The following is an 18,298-nucleotide window of genomic DNA, read 5'->3' as shown; positions in this document are numbered from 1 at the left end:
GTTTGGATTTTATAGCCTCCGGGCTAAAACGACCCTTTTTACCACTGATCGGAGCTTTATCTTAGAAACTAATAAGAATTTTACTTCGCGGTCTTCAGTAATATTGTAGAAGAACTTACGTGTCAAACAGAAACAGAAGAACTAGGAAAAACGGCATCTACCGCATCAAAATCGATAAAATATATGACAGTATAGATAATTTCTGGAAGTATGGTCAGTAGCAGCTAAATTATTGGGAGTTGAACCCAGTTACCTTTCGCAAAAATTTTCCAAACAATGTGCTCAATAATTCTTCAGAACATTCTAAAACTCTAGAATATTTATTTATCTAAAAAAAGTTTTTAAACAATATTCACAATACCTGCTTATTATCATTTTTGGGATTTCACTGCACTGTTCATATATTTATCAAATTTCCGTTGAATAATGTTCTAGAAATAGGGTGATGCATTTTCAAGCTCATTTCTACAGGTTTGCTTCAGAGTTTTAAAAAAGATTTGAATTGGTTTCAGAGATATTGCCTCGATTTGCGCTAAAAACTCAATTTTTAGCCATGTTTAGAGGAGGCCATAAAATCTAAACCCGATCTAACAACACAAAACCCAAGTAGGGGTTTATCGATTGGACCTGTTCTGTCATATAAGGCGCAGTAGAAGTTGTTTGCACAAAATTACCTTGAAAATGTTGCACAGTGTAATAACGCCAACCTCTCTGATTGAACATTTATTTTATTTCTGGTCTAGGCAGTTGAATTAACTTTCGCGGAGGACATGAGTTGTTGGAAGTACTTTACAATAGGTCATTTTCCTTCCGGATATTTTCACTTTGTCGGTGTATTCCTTACCTCTCCATCATATTGATAATTCCCACTTGAAAAATGACTTAGTATAGTGCTGGACTAATATAATTACTAATGTCTTAAGTCCCTGTCTTCAACTTCTCGACATCCATAAGTGCGAACCTCCTCGGATTCTAAGCTAGTAACACCCCTTTACATAAAACTCTACTAGACGATGTTTACGAGTATATCTTCAGGGACCTATAATTCCATAATATAAAAAGCAGTACTTAACTACCACCGTGGTGCACGTTCGCCTTGCACCCGAAAGGCCTGCGGTTCTATCCCTGACCAGAACATCAACATTTTCGGTGATAGCACATCAACTCAGTGTAATGTTTGCTCACATTTCCTGCGTATTTTAGCCATGAAAAACTTCCCTTCAAGATACGCCGTTCGGACTCGGCGATAAAAAATAAGTTCGATATCATTGAGTCATGAGTCAGAGAGTACTCCTTCACTCAGAGTACTCTCTGACTCATTTTGGCCCTTCGTTGTCATATTTTAAGCAAACATTTTTTCATAAAAAAAAAAACAAAAATCCTATCCTTATGTTCAATGTTATCTTCAATCATTAAAAAGTATTTTTCCCTCGACATAACTTACACGCAAAATGATTTCCATAAAAATTTCTTCATGAATTGCGAATACGATATAAATTATAAATGATTGTAATTACAACCGAAATCCATTCTGATGGAATGAAAAAATAACCCAAGGACAGCTGTCATATTTGGGTTGTCTTCACTGTTTAGAATGAAAGAAAAAAATTGTTCATGGATTTTCATTTATTTTTTTCTCTTCGTCTATTAACCATGAAACTTTTCATTTGCATATTTCGCTGAAGAACTGGAAACTCATTATCAATCATTCGTCAGCTGTTCTAACAAGAACTTGGATGTGCAACACCAGCAGCAACTGTGTGCGCCAAAACAGATTCGGCTTCATAAAATGAGTTACGCCAAACCAACCACGATTTTTTTTGGAAGGGACATCATTCGACAGCAGCAGCTGCTGACGCTGCTATGACGTTTTGGTCTACATACTTTTTAGCAAACAATTCTCGGCATCATCGTCTTAGCGCTGTCGTCCTCGTTTAAGCTGGTCTATTTTTGTAACAGTTATATCATTACAGTTACTTATTTAAATGGTTGCTTAGGTGGATGATGTCGAGTTGGATGTTATTTTAACAATTATAGGAGAAAATACAGACAGGCAATACAAAGATGAAGGTGGAAATTACAATAATTAAAATTTTAAACCGATTTTGTTTCCAAGGACACCTTTAATTGGTTAATGTTTTGCAAATATTCGGTTATATTGTCCTTATGACAAGACAACTAACTGATAACAGGTGGAATAGTAGTTAAAATAAACTATTGTCCAATAAACCGAACTAAAAATAAAATGTCACTTCCACTTATCTGTTTCATTTTCCCCTTTAATTTCGAACGCTATGCTTTTTTATGTCGTTGGTCATTCCAGCGTATGTTGACAACATAGGACAAGTACTGATTTTGTTCTCCTGATTTTTTTCAGAATTTGACGTAGGGCGAATATCTATCTGTAGGCCTATCTGTACATTTTTAACAGTCCGACAATCGACAACGTTGTCGGCACTAAAAATTGTTTGCAGTAACGATTGTTCTATTCTGTAAAAATGTAGACAAATTGTCTTTAAACTTTCAAAAGCTTTCAAATTTGAACTACTCATAAGTTGTTAAAATGTGTTTACAGAATTCAAAGGTTGTTAATTATGTTGTTAAAATGAATTTCACGAAAAAATAACAATATCGACTGTTGTTAAAAAGTTACAGAATAGACCCACGGTAGTGGATTAGATTAGATAGGTCTAAAGTCGCATTGATTTGATCATTCCACAGTCCGCTGTAATGCAATTGTGTCGGTTCCAAATGTGTCTCCACATTTGGAACATACGATCTTAGCGTCTATTCTGTGGACGGAGCGTAAAATATTCAGGTTTTAATTATACGGCTTGTGTTCCTCTTCCCAAATGATGCTAATTAACTTATGCGGTTATATTATTTTTCAGGAGGCTGCCTTAATCTTATTGCGGACAGGTGTCGTACATTTAAAACCATTATCTTGGACCACAATACCATATTTCCATCTATATCAGAATATGTACCTGCACCAAAGGTACCAGCTTGATGTTTCAATCTGTGTTCGAATTTTCGGATTTCATTCACATCTGTTGTACCTATCGATTTATTCTCTTCTCTTTCTGTAAAATCACTGGATTCCTGGGCGTACAATGATTACTTTTTAACTCTACGAGGAGTGATTGTATGAAGTAATTTAATTGATGATTTTATGAAGCTATCCGATGTCAAACTTTTATGGTGTGTCAATTCGTATCTTAATACCTAAGTTCAATCGGCTTCGAACCTTTGCACGATGGGGCCAATAGTAGGTTTTCGAGGCAAAAAGTCAATTTTTGAAGTGAACAATTTGAAAAAAATAATAACGGATTTCGATTGCCAACACTCTGAATCACTAAAAATAAAAAAATAAATCAATCTGGTAACATCACATAGCGACATACTGATCTGGCAATGGTGACATATTTTCTTATGCATCATTTTCCGACATTCATTATAAATAAGTAGTGAAAGCATTTTAGGCGCCAAAAAGAACATTTCAACATTTTTATATTTTTTAAACATGGAAAGCTCTTCAATGGGCATGTAAAATAAGATAGTGTTAACAAATAATAAAAATGTTATGTGTGGTAAATGTATTTTTGAGTTAAGATGTTATGTCTTTTTTGGAGTATTTTGCTTTGTTATCCATGTGTTCTCTGGAGTATAATTTGTGAGATCTAGGTAGATCTAGGATATTATATATATGTGGTGAAAGGTATTAATGTGTACTATCATTTTGTGAAAAAATTAGCTGCGCCTATCTGCGCCTTTTCATAAAAATCTGATTTCAGATGTCGTAATACTTAAAAATATTGACATTTTTATGTTTTGGTTGGCGAATAATCGGAAACCCATTAATGTTACCAATTGGATTTCGGAAAAATTTAATAGACGTATAGAATAATAATAATATATAATTTCAAAGATATCGCAAACTTTGGCTTTTGTGGCGGAATCTTAGTCGAATTTTACTAAATTTGGAACCTTTTTTTATTAACTTATAACAACCCACAGACAAAACCATGAAATTTGAACATATGAACCGATTTCAATATAACTTGACAAACTTATTTGTAGTCCGAATTCCGTAACATTTTCCAAATTTTATTGTAATTTGATGGAATTTGCATGCTTGGTCAATCATTTTCCTGAAATCGGGCGAACATATATATGGGAGCTATATTCAATTCTGAACCGATTTCAATATGATTTGCCAAAAATGTTTCTAGACCAAAATCCGTCACACATTTCAAATTTCATCACGATTGGACATACATAGCGGGATTGGTGCACCAAATACCTAAAATCGGGCGAAAATATATATGGGAGCAATATCAAAATCTGAACCGATTTCAATATAACTTGCCAAACTTATTTGTAGTCCTAATTCCCTGGTATTTTCCAAATCGCATAAAAATTGGGCAGAATTTGCATGTTTGGTCCATCAATTGCTTGAAATCGGGCGAACATATATACGGCAGCTATATGTATATATGAACCGATATGAACAAATTTGGCATATTAGTTTCTAAGCCCATTATAAACATCTGTACAAAATTTGGAAGGTCTAGCTTGCCCCAGTGATTTGTTGCCTCGAAAACCTGTCATTGGCCCCATCGTGCTTTGTTGCAAAAATGTCTATGTCTTTGCTTCAACAATGTTAGTGTTTAGACACCTGATGAGTGTCTTCTATTCATCAGAACATGATCGATCTGGTTTCTTGTGAATTATCATACATTCTTTATGGAGGTTATCATGAATTAAATTTTCCCGTGAGGTTTGTTTTTCCGCCGTTGCAACTTGAGGGAGAAAGTGAAAAAATTCACGGGGAATTGCCGTTCATGATAACCCCCTATATATTTTGGTTTGTTCGCCTGAATTTCATTAGTCTGTCATGTTTCGTTGTGGCTGCTGAATGGTAACATTGCAGCAGTATCGACCATAAACAAGAATTTCGCTTTGTCTGAATGAGTCTAAATATTCCAACTGAAGATTTACAGATTTACAGTAGGTGTTTGTTCCGCTTTTCCATTGTAGTGTCTTAACACATGACGTTTTTCCTTCTCGTAAGTACAATCGTGGCTTTGGATATTAAGAGGGTGCACAGTCTTCAACAATGAGATAATAGGCACGAAGGCATTTACTCAGTGTCTATCTCCAATATAAGCTACTCGTAACCTATATACGTGGTCTGTTTAGGGGGTACTCTGATTATAATAATCAAAACACATGGAATATAAGTTCAACCTTACGGATGGCTACGATGCTTCACATTCTTGTAATTCTGATACTTTCAAAAAAATTGTATGCAATTGTAAAAAGTACTACTAAGAATCCGAAGCACTAAAATTTAAATACTTATCACACCCACAATGAACTATGCTTATATGGAACATACATACATATATTCCAGTCTTGTTTTGCCCGATTGAAGTTTACTTGTAATAACTGATTTGTATGTGTGTTGTAAGTAAACTCCTTTTGTGTTGATTTTCAGAACTGTGATTTTCAGCTAATGCATTTAGGGTATAAAGTACGAATGAATGTATAAATGGGACCGTTCCATACAATAAGAAATAAGAAACTAAGATGAACAAAATGAAAATGAAATGCTGGTTGAAAAAAGAAAAAATTGAACGTCCACTCTATTGAATTTTACAATACGATACAACTCGAGGCAGCTGGATCTGTGCAAATTATGCCTGCACATTTATGAGAAAAAATTCGAACAAAAGCAACAAAAGCTGTCCAACATTTCCAGCTATCCATTGGAAATGACAGAGAGACAAAATTGAAATATGACGCTTATCAAAAACTGAAGCATAGCAAAGTGTAATAAAATTCTTTGCAGTTTGAAATTGTGGAGGGAAAGCGATAATTTCATAACTTCCATCGAAACAAAAATGTTTTAGACTCTAAAACAGAAGACAATGAATTTTTCGTAAAACCTTCGGTAGCGATTTCTTTAATTCTATGCTTGGTAAAATTTCTGCTTGCTTCTGATACTTTGTCCAGTTGCTCGAATAAGATTAGCTATTTGGTTCACCGACTGAAGCAGCAGCGTCTGTACTGTCGCTGAAGTTTATGTCTGAAATATGTTTTTTTGTAAATGGCTAGTTTCTGCTTCCACAAAACTCCTAAAAAAACTGAAATGCCTGTGATGTGTTTGCTTTTCATTAAAACGTTTGCTTTTGTTTTATTGCCGTGGCCGGCATCAGGATAAACGAAAAAAGTTCAGTCATACTAGTTTTTTTGTTTAAAAGGACTCTTTTTCCATTTAGAACAGCATTATGTTTTCTTTTTTTCAGTTGGGCTCATTTAGCTTTCATATTCACTTTGGTTGGCCATTTTCCTGATGGGATTTCTATTGTATGCATTGTTTTATACTTTGCTGGGCATATTCTACTTGCAAAGGACCATTGGTCCATAACTACTAGGAACTGCTAGACGTAGAGACATCAGCCAGATTCCACTATTCGCTTCGAATCTCCATTACTGAATATGGTCATCGCCCTGTCGTCGTTCGGTGTTAATGGCCGGCATGTGAAAATTTTGCCAAAATGGAATGGAGCAATTGGACAAAGCAGTGCACAGCAAAGCGAGTCATACAAAAGCTAAAAACGAAACTTTTTCCTCAACTGGCAATACAATAAGCAAGCACATTTTTTGCCACAATAAGCATTTGCTTAATAAATGTGCAGTGGAAAAGAATCGTTGTATTCAACACTGACAACTTTTAAATTTCCATTCCCATTTCATTTGCTTTGTTTTAGTTTTTCCTTTGGTTTGGACGTCCGAACATTTGCCATAGAATTCTTAATTAAATTGTATTCGAATAGAAAAATAAATTTCGTCCTTTTGACGTGGCCCGTTCACCAGCTAGCTAGCGTTCTATTTCTTTTTTCGTGCTGACATACATATCTTTGTCCTCGTCCTAGGTCAGCCGGGACGGCCGGCCACCTGTATGTTTTTTTGGTGACATGATGTGAGAATCACGTTTGCAGTTTTTACACGGCAGCTAAAGCACTTCTAATCTTTTCAATTGGCTTTTATTTAAAAATAAATCGCTGTCAAGCTGTTAGCTCGTGTTGTGTTTTTTACAAACCATCCTTAACATACATTGGTAGTTACCTGGATTATTTGATGATTTAAATTTTGAATGAAAATTAATGCAAAGTTTAATTCGAAAAGACATTGTCGTCACCGGTAGATATCATACTATGCTCTTTATGATATTATACTGGGAACTTGAGATAGAATAACTGAACAATTGAATGTTAATGAAAAAGCGGATTGGCTAATGTATATTGAAGCTCGTTTGTATACGTGTAAATGATCATTATTGGCTCAGCGTGAATTATATGGTCTGTTGTTACATTTAAATGGTAATTCTAATTGGTTCAATTTTAACAGAAATGTGCAAAGTTTTATCAGCTTGAACATTTTAAAATCATCCTGTTTAAATTTCTAAACATAAAGTTGGCTTTAAAAGGTAGAATAATTCCCTTTAAGTTTATTAGCACTTTTATCTTCAATTACGAATTCAAAATCAGCTGACAAAAAATCGGTACAGTAAAATTTAACAAATAAAAAATTGTTCATATCTGCATTATTATAAGTCGTCTTTTGTTATTCATTGGATTTTTCGAACACATTTATAGAGTTCCCGTTATCTTAAAATAAAAAGCTTTAACTTTTAGTGTGAAAATTATATCATAAAATTTTCGTACCCAAAAAAAGCTCCAGCTTATGACCAATTTATGATTAATGTTCCTTAAAAGTATGTTTACATTACTTCACACTTTTTACTTTAATGGCATAAAAATGCTTTGCAGGTATACTTCGGGCATGATGTTGCACTTAAGCATTGTCAAGAATTTGGTCCAAACATTTCATTGACCATAGGTCCGTTTCGTTCCAACAATACGTTTCGTTCCATTATAATGGAAACATGTAGTTTTATCTTCTATTTTGTGGACGGGGCAAGGTTCCAAACATCGGTTATGCGTTTATCATTGCCAAATGGTGCTGATATATACACCTCATCCGAGTAACGTATCCGGTCTAAAAAAAGCTCGGCTGGTAAACTGCTGTCACCTACTGGCTGTATGTTTAATGTTACATCTTTGATTTTTATACCCTTTACTATAATATGGAGTGTATAAGTAACTTTGTCATTCAATTTGTAACACATCAAAATTTTCTTCCTATAAAGTAAATATATATTCTTGATCAGCATAAAATTCTAAATGGATATAATGATGTACGAATGTCTGTCCCCTGTCTATTGAAATCAAAATACAGCTGATAATTATAAGATAGAGCTTTACAGTGTGGTACTGAATTTTCTACTACTCCTAGGATGTTTGGCATTGAAAATGGGTTATAACGGTTCATGTTTTGATATGTGCCACATGATTTTCGACATTTTCAAGGTTATAACAGCATTATCCTACAATCATCGCTTAACTCGGTATATAGCCTTTGTTGGGAAAATACCTCTGCAGGGGACAGTGTGTACAGGCCCACTTTTTAATATGGACCTCTTAGAAAGGAACCTCTCAATTTAAGGAATGCTGAAGGTTTCAGCCACATTATCTATTCTAAAATAGCCAAAATTTGGTGTATAGCCCTCATTGGGGATATGAAACATTTCCACAGAGAATCGGTTCAAGTCTACATTTTGATATAGCCCGCATAGAACGGTATCTCCACATTTTCGGTATTTTGAAGGTTGAGGTCTCGTTATCTAACGAAAATGGCTGAAATTTGGTGGTATAACACATCCCTGCAGACAATTGTCTTCACAGAACGGAACCTCCAGATTTTTGCATTTTTAAAATTTTGGTATTTAGTCTCCTTTGGCGTTTTAAAATATTCCGGCAGAGAATTGTCGCTATAGGTCACGTTTTTATATAGCTCCCATACAAGGATACCACCCTATTTTCGGAATTTTTGGAATTTGTAAGTTGTAGCCATATTATCCAACAAAAATGGCTACAATATATTTTTAATAGAATTTATGTTGAATAAAAAGTTCGGCCCGGCCGTTTTTACTTTTTACTGAACTGAACCTATTTGCCAAGGTAAGTGGATTGCGATGCAGCTGTCTTTTGTGGTTACAGTTTCTGATGCTTCTCTTTCGTGTTGTGTCAGTTTATAATTTATGCGCTTAAAAGCTTTGCTGCAGTGATGTAGTGGTCTCGTGACTTCGGAACTCATCCCCTGATCCGCTCAGTTGTTCGCGGCTACTTATGTGCAATTTTAGTGAGACCATTTACTAGGCATTCCACTATCTTTCCTTTCCAAAAACTTAAATGCCAGTTTTGCAAAAAACTTAAATGCCAGTTTTGCACAAACGGATCCCAATGTGGATCTTTATGTTGTTTGACACTCTTTAGGGAAACATGGAGATGCTTGATCGATAATACCAATGTCATCCATACCCAACTTTTTTTTTAACTCTTGTGCTAGACTATGAAAATTTTCATGAAAATGTTTTGAGTTTATGGGTAAGAAGGGAGAAAGGGAGCTTCTTCACCTCTTCTCTCTCCTAACGTTTACACACAGACAGTATTGGCAGGACAATAGAAAAGTTACAAACCATTTTCAACAATACATTCATACTTTTCTCTATACATATTTAAGAATTTTATAAATGTATTTGTGAAAAAGGTTTGTGTTTTTGCTATTGTCTTGCCAATACTGGCATTTGTAAACGCCGGGTAAAAGTTATAAAATTGTCATGTTATATATTCAATGTTTGGCACAAGAGTAACATAGGATGTTTTGAAAACATTAATTTAAGAAATTTGGCTTTTGAAATAAATTAAAAATTGTATTAGTTTTATTTTGTAATGTTTTATCTGTAAATATTTCAATATTTTTGTTTCTTTCTTTGCAGTGATGTGCCTCGTGGTTGTCATACATTTTCCCGCGTTTTGCCATGCCCAACAACAAAAGTTCCGCGTAACACCACATGATTTACAAGTACTGGAAGGAGCAGAAGCTATGTTACGTTGTGAAGTCTCAAATTTAGCTGGTGCTGTTCAATGGACAAAAGATGGCTTTGCTCTGGGATTTTCTGCGGTAATACCAGGTTTTCCTCGTTACTCTGTGCTGGGCGATCGTAAGCAGGGTGTTTACAATCTCAGGATATCGAATGCCTCAACCTCGGATGATGCTGAGTACCAGTGTCAGGTGGGCCCGGCCCGTTTAAATTCAGCGATACGAGCAAATGCAAAACTTATTGTTATCTGTAAGTATTGTATACATACATATTAGGCCGGGGCGATTTGAAAACCTTAATGGGCCCTTCGCGTTTCTGATTCCTGGGGTTGAACTGAGCAAAAAAGTCTACTGGACCATATGTCTAAGATGAAAATCGAGCCTCCCGATTTTGACTTTAAGTTTTTTATTGACGTTTTTTGGATATTTCGGCATATAACAGCCAAACCATTGAGATTTTCGATCCAACACAAAGGCAAACATTGTAGCCAATGAAATTCCTTTATAGGTTTTTTGTGGGGGTTTTCAGACATAAACCACTATAACTTAGCCATTTGTTAACCGATTTAAAACAATAATAGCTTATTCAAAAGACATTATTCACCCCTTTAAAAGGAAGAAGGATCAAAAGAAATCCGTTGTGGAAAAAATAAGATATGCCCGTCTAAATTTGAAAATGCAGATTTTCACTTCTTTTACCATTATAAAAAAATAAAACGAAGTGACCCAAACGAAATAAAGGCATTGTCGTTGTCCATGGATCCCAACACGATATAATTTTGCATCAGAACACTTGAATATTTTTCGGGTCAAATTTTGTAGCACAATGTTTCCGAAAAGTTTGCACATTCTTAAGGCCAAAACTGCCTGAAGGAGCGTTCCAATGCTTTTGCGATGTATTAGAGAGTTTTCAATTACTGTCTTGGCTACAATGTTTGTCTTTGTGTTGGATCGAAAATCCCAATGGTTTGGCTGTTATATGCCAAAATATCCCAAAAACGTCAATAAAAAACTTAAAGTCAAAATCGGGAGGCTCGATTTTCACGGTAGATATATTGTCCAGTGGACTTTTTTGCTCAGTTCAATCCCAGGAATCAGAAACGCGAAGGGCCCATCCTAATACATATGTATGTATCTTTGTACACTCATCGTTATGTTTTAATTAATTGCATCTGAAGTATTTCATTTGATTGCCGGTGCTTAATTCATCCTCTGATTTCATCACACTTAGAGTTCACGTGAAAAACTATTGTTATTGCATGCATCCTTCCTTGCTTCGTTCGTTCCAACCATCTATCATCTGTGTCTGCTGCAAATACCCATTTGTTAGGTTTTTTCCTCTTGATTTAGTTTAAATATTCGTTGAAATTCAAGTCGAATTAAAATCGTGAACTGATGCTGTGATGAACGAACTCTTTGTTCTCAATGATGAATAATGTAGCGTTTTTGTCATTATTGTGCCGATCGATGCAAAGCGTTCAATTTTACGAAATGAAATGTAATCAAATTGATTGGATGAGCTTATGGGTCTTTCATTCGCTGTTGTTGTTGTCGTTTCTACCCAAAAACCGGAGAGAAGGAGTAAAACCGTGAACCGAGTAATATGTACTAAAATAGGTCATATCACATGATTTGATGATGGTGATGAAGCAAAAGATGAAAATTATCACAACGATGGTGATGATGCTGATAACACTGGATGTGGTGGTAGATGAATTTGTGTTTTATGGCAAATAATTTAATTGAAAATTCTCATGCAGACAATTTGAAAAGAATTGAATACTGAAAATTTCATTTATTGCAAATTCAATTATTGACAGCTCCATATGGCCGGGTCAAGTGGTTGGCTGGCTGGCCAGTTTATTGGTCAGCCGTTGTTAGGCCACAAAAACGACTTGAATTTATTTTATTTACAATTGCCCGTACATTTTTTAATAAAATTTGCCCTTTTTGTTGGTGATAAATAGGGACATAAAATAATAGAAAACCTGAAGCTGGACTTACGTCAAATTCTCCTATTCGTATGACCTTGTTAAATATCGTTTTTGGTAACAATGATGATTGGTCTATCAGGATATTTTTTGATATTATTATTTTACAAAATATTCTTTTGGGTATATAGAGCTTTTTAGATGCTAGTGTCTTTTTTCTATGTAAGATCAAACACGGATGTAAAGCCGTTTTCCTTTATTTGTAGATTTGTGACAAACTTAAAGTGAATGAGCATTTTGTCACCAGAAATGCCCGAAGCTGAATATCAAAATTCGTTTTTTGGTGGAATCTGATACACAAAGCTAAAAGACATGCACTGGCAAAATTTCAAGCTTCTACGTTAAAAAATAACGATCCTGTTCTAGAAACTCGGAGATATTGTTGTAATGAAGGATGCCAAAACCAAGCGTTTCCGCGGTTTTGGTTTCATTACTTACTTCCATTCGTACTTGATTGATAATACCCAAAATGCACGCCCTCATAAGATTTATATTCTATAAAACAGTTTTTATTTTACAAAATTTTTTGTTTCTCCTGTAAACTTATGGTGTTGTGGGTTACGGCTTTGGCCATTTAAGGTGACGATTTGCTCATTGAGTTTTCTAGATATCAAAATAAAAATTTGACACAATAACCCGTTAGCGCTAAAAATGTATTTTGAGTTATGTCACTAGTCTTACTCATGGAAGTCCCTAAAATCATTTTTGTTATTTTTGCCAGTTCACCCAAAACCCCTAACCCGTGCCCCTTAGCAATTCTTATTTCCATAGTATAGGGCCAAAATGTGAATTTTACGAAATCGTTCAACAGCTCGCATTGATTGTCCAATCGATGAAAAAAATTTATTGGCACATGGAAGTGTCTAAAAACCGAATCTTCAAATTTTGAAATAGCTCCCATATGCATATTTAGCCCATTATGTATATTTTAGTTTCTATAAAGCTATACATGCTAACAATATAAAATCTTTTCCCGTGAACTTTTTGGACGGGATTAGGACAGATGAACTGAGACCTCCTTTTTAACGCCTCTCCCGTACCACTTGTAGGAAAATATCACAGCGGTGAAATATACTCAAGAAATGGGACTCAAACTTAAATATTCCATGTACGTGGGACGGGGTTTCGGAGTCGGAGTCTGGAGTCAGAGCCTAGCAAATTTTTCTGGAGTCGTAGTCGGAGTCGTGGCAACAATTTGTTCTACAAATTGTCAAATCAAAAATTGTTTAAATCAGTTAAAGGATCATTATTTAAATGCAACACTATTATTCTCTATGTTGAATACAAAATGTATATCAGAAACATTTTTGGGTCAATTGGTTGTTTATAATACACTTTGGAGTAATGGTTTCATATCCCACATACTCTTGGCGAGGATCTTCTAGAAGGTTTACTGGTCATATCATGGAAGGCTCGCTGGTCTTTTCCTCTTTTTTCTATTAGAATTCAATAATTTCTGCTGTGAAAGGACCTGTTGGTCATCTAAGAAAGACCTTGTGGTACTTTAAGAGAAATCGTCCTGAAGACCATCTGGCATGTTATATAAGTGATATTGATCCTAATAGACTTCTTGATGGATTTGTATAAAAAAGTTAGAGTCTTTTTTGTAATGATCTTCCTGTCATTTTTAAAGACACCCTATTCGTATGCTATGAGAAAACTTTGGTATTTCAAAGGACTTTAAAAGAACCAATCGTCTTTTATGAGGAAGTTTGGTTTTTAATAACAGAAGAGCATGTAGTCTGTAATAAAACCTACCTGACCTTTCGTCTCTCTTTGAAGAGAAGTGATTAAATAAATTTTCGATTAAATGTAATAAATTGTAAATGCCAACAGATTTATACTGAGGCGTAAATTATATGTTGTATAAATCAGTTATAATTGAAATGACAAAAACGAAAAATGTTTAACAAATCGACGGTAAATTATGGGCATTACATCTATAGGATGGGGAAAATATTAAGTTCTAGGTCTATTTAACATTTTCCGATTATCTGTTCGGTCTAACCGAACTTATCGTTGATTTTACTTGTATTATTTTTGAGGTGGTCGACAAAGATCAATTTTTCACCGTAAGATTTTGTAATTCCGTTTGTAACACATCGAAATATTCGTCGGAAACTCTATAAAGTATGAAGATGTTTGTCAATCTGTTTGTAGGTACAGAATAGAGGCGGGCGCGTGTCGTGCCGTGAGTAGTGCGTGTTCGTGCCTTCTCGAAAAACGCCGTGTCGTGCCGGAATACATTTTTGGCCGTGCGTGATCGTGTTTTTTTGTTCGACACGGTTTTGCACGACACGACTAAACACGATCTGCACTATGTGACACGATCGTGCTAAATTTTTGATCAGCCTTTAGAAGTCGTGCAAGTGACCATACTAAACCCGAAAATCGAACAAGAATATAAAACCGACCAAAAAATGCCTAAAATTATTTGCTTCGTTTTGTAGTCTGGTTTTTACTACCGTTTTGTTACGGAGAGGCCAGAGTATGAGTAAAAAAGATGATGTTTGTTTGCAATTTGTTTTGTTCATAAGAGAAGCAAACACAAAAACTACCCAGAGGGTTAAAGCAATATACTCCCTTTGCAAATCAGACGTTTATCTGACTGTATTATCTGTTATGGATGGTGTTATTAAAAAACATCCTCTTCCCGAATTGGGAAAACTGATTGACTGTCCAAAAAACCTTGTAAGATATTTTAAACATGCTTGAGAGCATATACCAGGTCCACAATGAGATTAAGAGTATTTTCCTACAAAAGAATGAGGTGGATCGTATATCTGACTTAAAGTTTGCTAGAACCTCTATTGGGTTTTCATAAAATATTCAAAGAGTGTTCCGAAAAATTAAGCTCGGAAAAGTACCCTACTACGCACATATTTGCCCTTTGGTCTAAAAAACTTTTGAAAGTCTGCTCAATTGATACCATTGACTCAATTCATGAAAGATTTGAAAGCTAAAACTAAACAATCATTTCTTAAACGATTTGTACCAACAATGGCACATCTTATAGGGACATTTTTATTTTCGCCGTCTAAGGAGACCAATTTTTTATTAGCTAATGTAAAAGCAATGGTTATTGATATACAAAGTGAGAACATAGAGTTTTCTAATGATGAGCAGGAAATTATAATGCCACATTTACACGAATTTTCAGAGTTTTTGGATCAAAATGGCAAATAGACGAAAAATGAAAAAGTCTCCAATTGATACGGAAATTGGTACATATTATCGAGTGCCGTATCTAGCCAGACTGATGTTTTAAACTTTTGGAAACAGTCTAATCTAAAATATTTAAAAGAATTAGCCAGGAAATTGTTGGCTATACCCGTCAGCTCAGCAATAAGCGGGAGATTTTTCCAAATATGGAAATATTCACAACGAAAGGTCAATTGGTAAAGGCGTACTAGACTTTTGAGTTCTAAATTGGATAAAATAATGTTTTTAAATAAGAATAGAAATTGAATAAGATTAGAAAAATTAGAAGTACATATGGGGATTTCTGTGTGAAATTGGACAATTTTTCAATAAGAGTTTTTTTTATTTCCTTTATTTTTTGATGTGGTGATGCTGATCATCAACAAAACATTTCAGTATGAGTTGATGAGCAGCATCACCACAGCAAAAAATAAAGGAAATCAAAAAACTCATATTGAAAAAGTGTCCGATTTCACTCAGAAAAACCGATATGAATATTTTTTGAACAAAAAATGTACACCTGCTCGTATATCGATTTTTTTTTGTAATTTCGTGCGTGAGTGTGCGTGTTCGTGCCTTCTCGAAAAACGCCGTGTTTTTGCGTGAATGTGCATAAAAATTTTGGTCCGTGTTCGTGCATGTTCGTGCCCATCTCTAGTACAGAAGTTAACATTAATCTTAAGATGTTTGGTATTCAAAATGGGTTATATCGGTTCACGTTTTGATATATTCCCATAGAACGGTACCAACTGATTTTCGATATTTTGAAGGATTTTACGACATTATCGATCCGAAATGCCGCAGCTTTATAGAATATCCGCAGCTTTATAGAAAACCAAAAAAGAAGACATGTGTCCTGGAAAATTGAATATTTTAAAATTGTTTTACTATTTTGATCCTTAACAACCGTTCCTAGAAAGTTCCAGTTACTTACTGAAAATTGTGAAATGATTTTGACCTTGAAGATAAAGAGTAAATGAAAAATGTTAACTATGAATTTACTAAGGAGTTTGTATTGAAAAAGTGAATTCTAGCGAAGTCCCACACACCCAAACAATTTGCTACGATCGTTTCTCTGGTGGTTTAATTCAGCTCATCAGGCATATCGGATGTGAATGGCTAGAAGACAAAGGCTGAGTTTGATAACTTCTATTTGTACAAACATTATTGCAAATTTGCAGATATGAAGTATGCACACATAAGGTTTTGGGTTCGATTCCCCGGCCAGGCAACATTAAAATACATTTCAACGGTGGCAAAATACCCCTCAGTGATGTTGGCGACATTTCCTGAATATTTCAGCCATGTAAAACTTCTCAACAAAAGTGGTGTCATAGACACGCCGTATCATTGAGCTAATATGAATCGGGGCGCACTCATTTATAGGAGAGAAGTCTCCCTTGTCCCTTATGGGATGTTTGTGGAACAATTATATATATATATATATATATATATATATATATATATATATATATATATATATATATATATATATATATATATATATATAAAGGCAATGTGTGTATGTTAGTATGTTTGTATGTTCCGAATAGACTCAAAAACGGCTGAATAGATTTTCTTGAAAATTTCAGATAATGTACTGGGAACACCGGTGATGAAAATAGGCTATATATTTTTTTGAATGGTCGTCGCGGAAGTGAAATATCACGGTCATCCCAAATTATTCAAAAATGTATTATTTCAGATAATATACCTAATTTTAGTAAGCGTGACTACAAAACCGCTATAACACTGGCTTCAATATGTGGGATAACGCGGTCAACTCCATAGTTTGGAATACAGTAAAATCCCGATAACAATCGATTGGGAAATCTTACGAAATTTTTTATGTGGAGTTTTTAGGTCTGAGAATAGGTCGTAATCAATTTTTTTATCCCGCTAAGTGTAGTGACCGGTGGTCCTCCCCACAAATTGTTTAAGAAAACCGCGAAATTCAAGATACTTTTTAATATATTGTTTACAAATTGTTTGCATTGCTATGGTAATTACTGTATTGACCCTGAATGGTCGTTGCGGAAGTGAAATATCGCGTTCATCCCAAAATTTTCAAAAATGTATTATTTCAGTTAATTAGAACGGCCGTAAGCTGTTTTTTACTGCAAAGAATAGTGAACGGTGGTCCTCCCTACAATGTTTTTAAGAAAATCAGAAATCTTTGATATTTTTGAACGTATTGTTTACAGATTGTTTTCCCTGAATGATCGCGGTCATCACAAAGTTTTCAAAAATGTATTATTTCAATTAATATACATAATTTTAGTAAGCGTGACACGAAAATGATGTGAACACTAGCTTGAACAAGTGGGATAGCGCGGTCGTGAGCTATTTTAATATGGCTAAGTGTAGTGACCGGAGGTTCTCCTTAATTTTTTTAAAGTCCATGATATTTTTGAGCGTATTGTTTACAGATTGTTTGCAATACTACTGTAATTACCGTCTTGACCCTGAATGGTCTTCGCGGAAGTAAAATATCGCGGTCATCACAAAATGTTCAAACATTTATTATTTCAGATAATATACATAATTTTGCGTGCCTAAAACATGCTATAAACGCTGAACACTAAACAATAAGTGGGATAGCGCGATCAACTCCACATTTTGGAATACAGTAAAATCCGGATAACTTGAGATGTCACTATCCAGAGGTTAAATCCACCAAAAATAGCGAAAATCAGGCGCCTCCCTTCTATGGGAGCTACATATATCAAAACGAGGGCGTATACTGAAAATTCTCTGCAAGACTGTTTACGACCGCCAAAAGTGACTATATCTCCAAACTATCGAAAATCGGGAGGTACTGCTTTATGGGGGCTATATCAAAACGTGAACCTATAACTGTTGCATACCGAGCGCAAATAAAAAGGCGTGACTTTCGGTCGATACGAATATGTATGCTCTCCTCTTTAAATTACATTAAAACCAAATTTTAGCCATTTCGGTGTGATAATGATGTTAAATCCTCAAAAATAGCGAAAATCAGCCGGTACCGTTCTATGGGAGCTATATCAAAACGTGGATCTATACTGACAATTCTCTGCAGTAATAATTACGACCCCAACCGAGACCAACAATCC

At 34.9% G+C, this 18,298-nt stretch overlaps 1 protein-coding gene across 9 annotated transcripts in view; it reads left to right on the top strand.

Moving 5' to 3' along the window:
* The window catches only part of sns (nephrin adhesion molecule sticks and stones), a 326,558-nt gene that overhangs the window by 79,099 nt on the left and 229,161 nt on the right, over positions 1 to 18,298 (top strand). For 8 of the 9 annotated variants that reach the window (XM_073988663.1, XM_073988662.1, XM_073988661.1 and 5 more), the window contains one exon: positions 9,908 to 10,261. In XM_073988663.1, the coding sequence (XP_073844764.1) occupies positions 9,908 to 10,261 (354 nt within the window). Of the gene's footprint in view, positions 1 to 9,770; positions 9,842 to 9,907; positions 10,262 to 18,298 lie in introns of those variants that run through there. The other variant, XM_073988664.1, reaches the window with a different exon arrangement.

Source organism: Musca autumnalis, unplaced genomic scaffold (assembly GCF_047663935.1).
Source record: "Musca autumnalis isolate F117 unplaced genomic scaffold, ASM4766393v1 scaffold_5, whole genome shotgun sequence".
In the NCBI taxonomy this organism is placed as follows: domain Eukaryota; kingdom Metazoa; phylum Arthropoda; class Insecta; order Diptera; family Muscidae; genus Musca; species Musca autumnalis.
The sequence above is the reverse complement of the archived record's forward strand: the minus strand, read 5'-3'. Positions and strand labels throughout refer to the sequence as shown.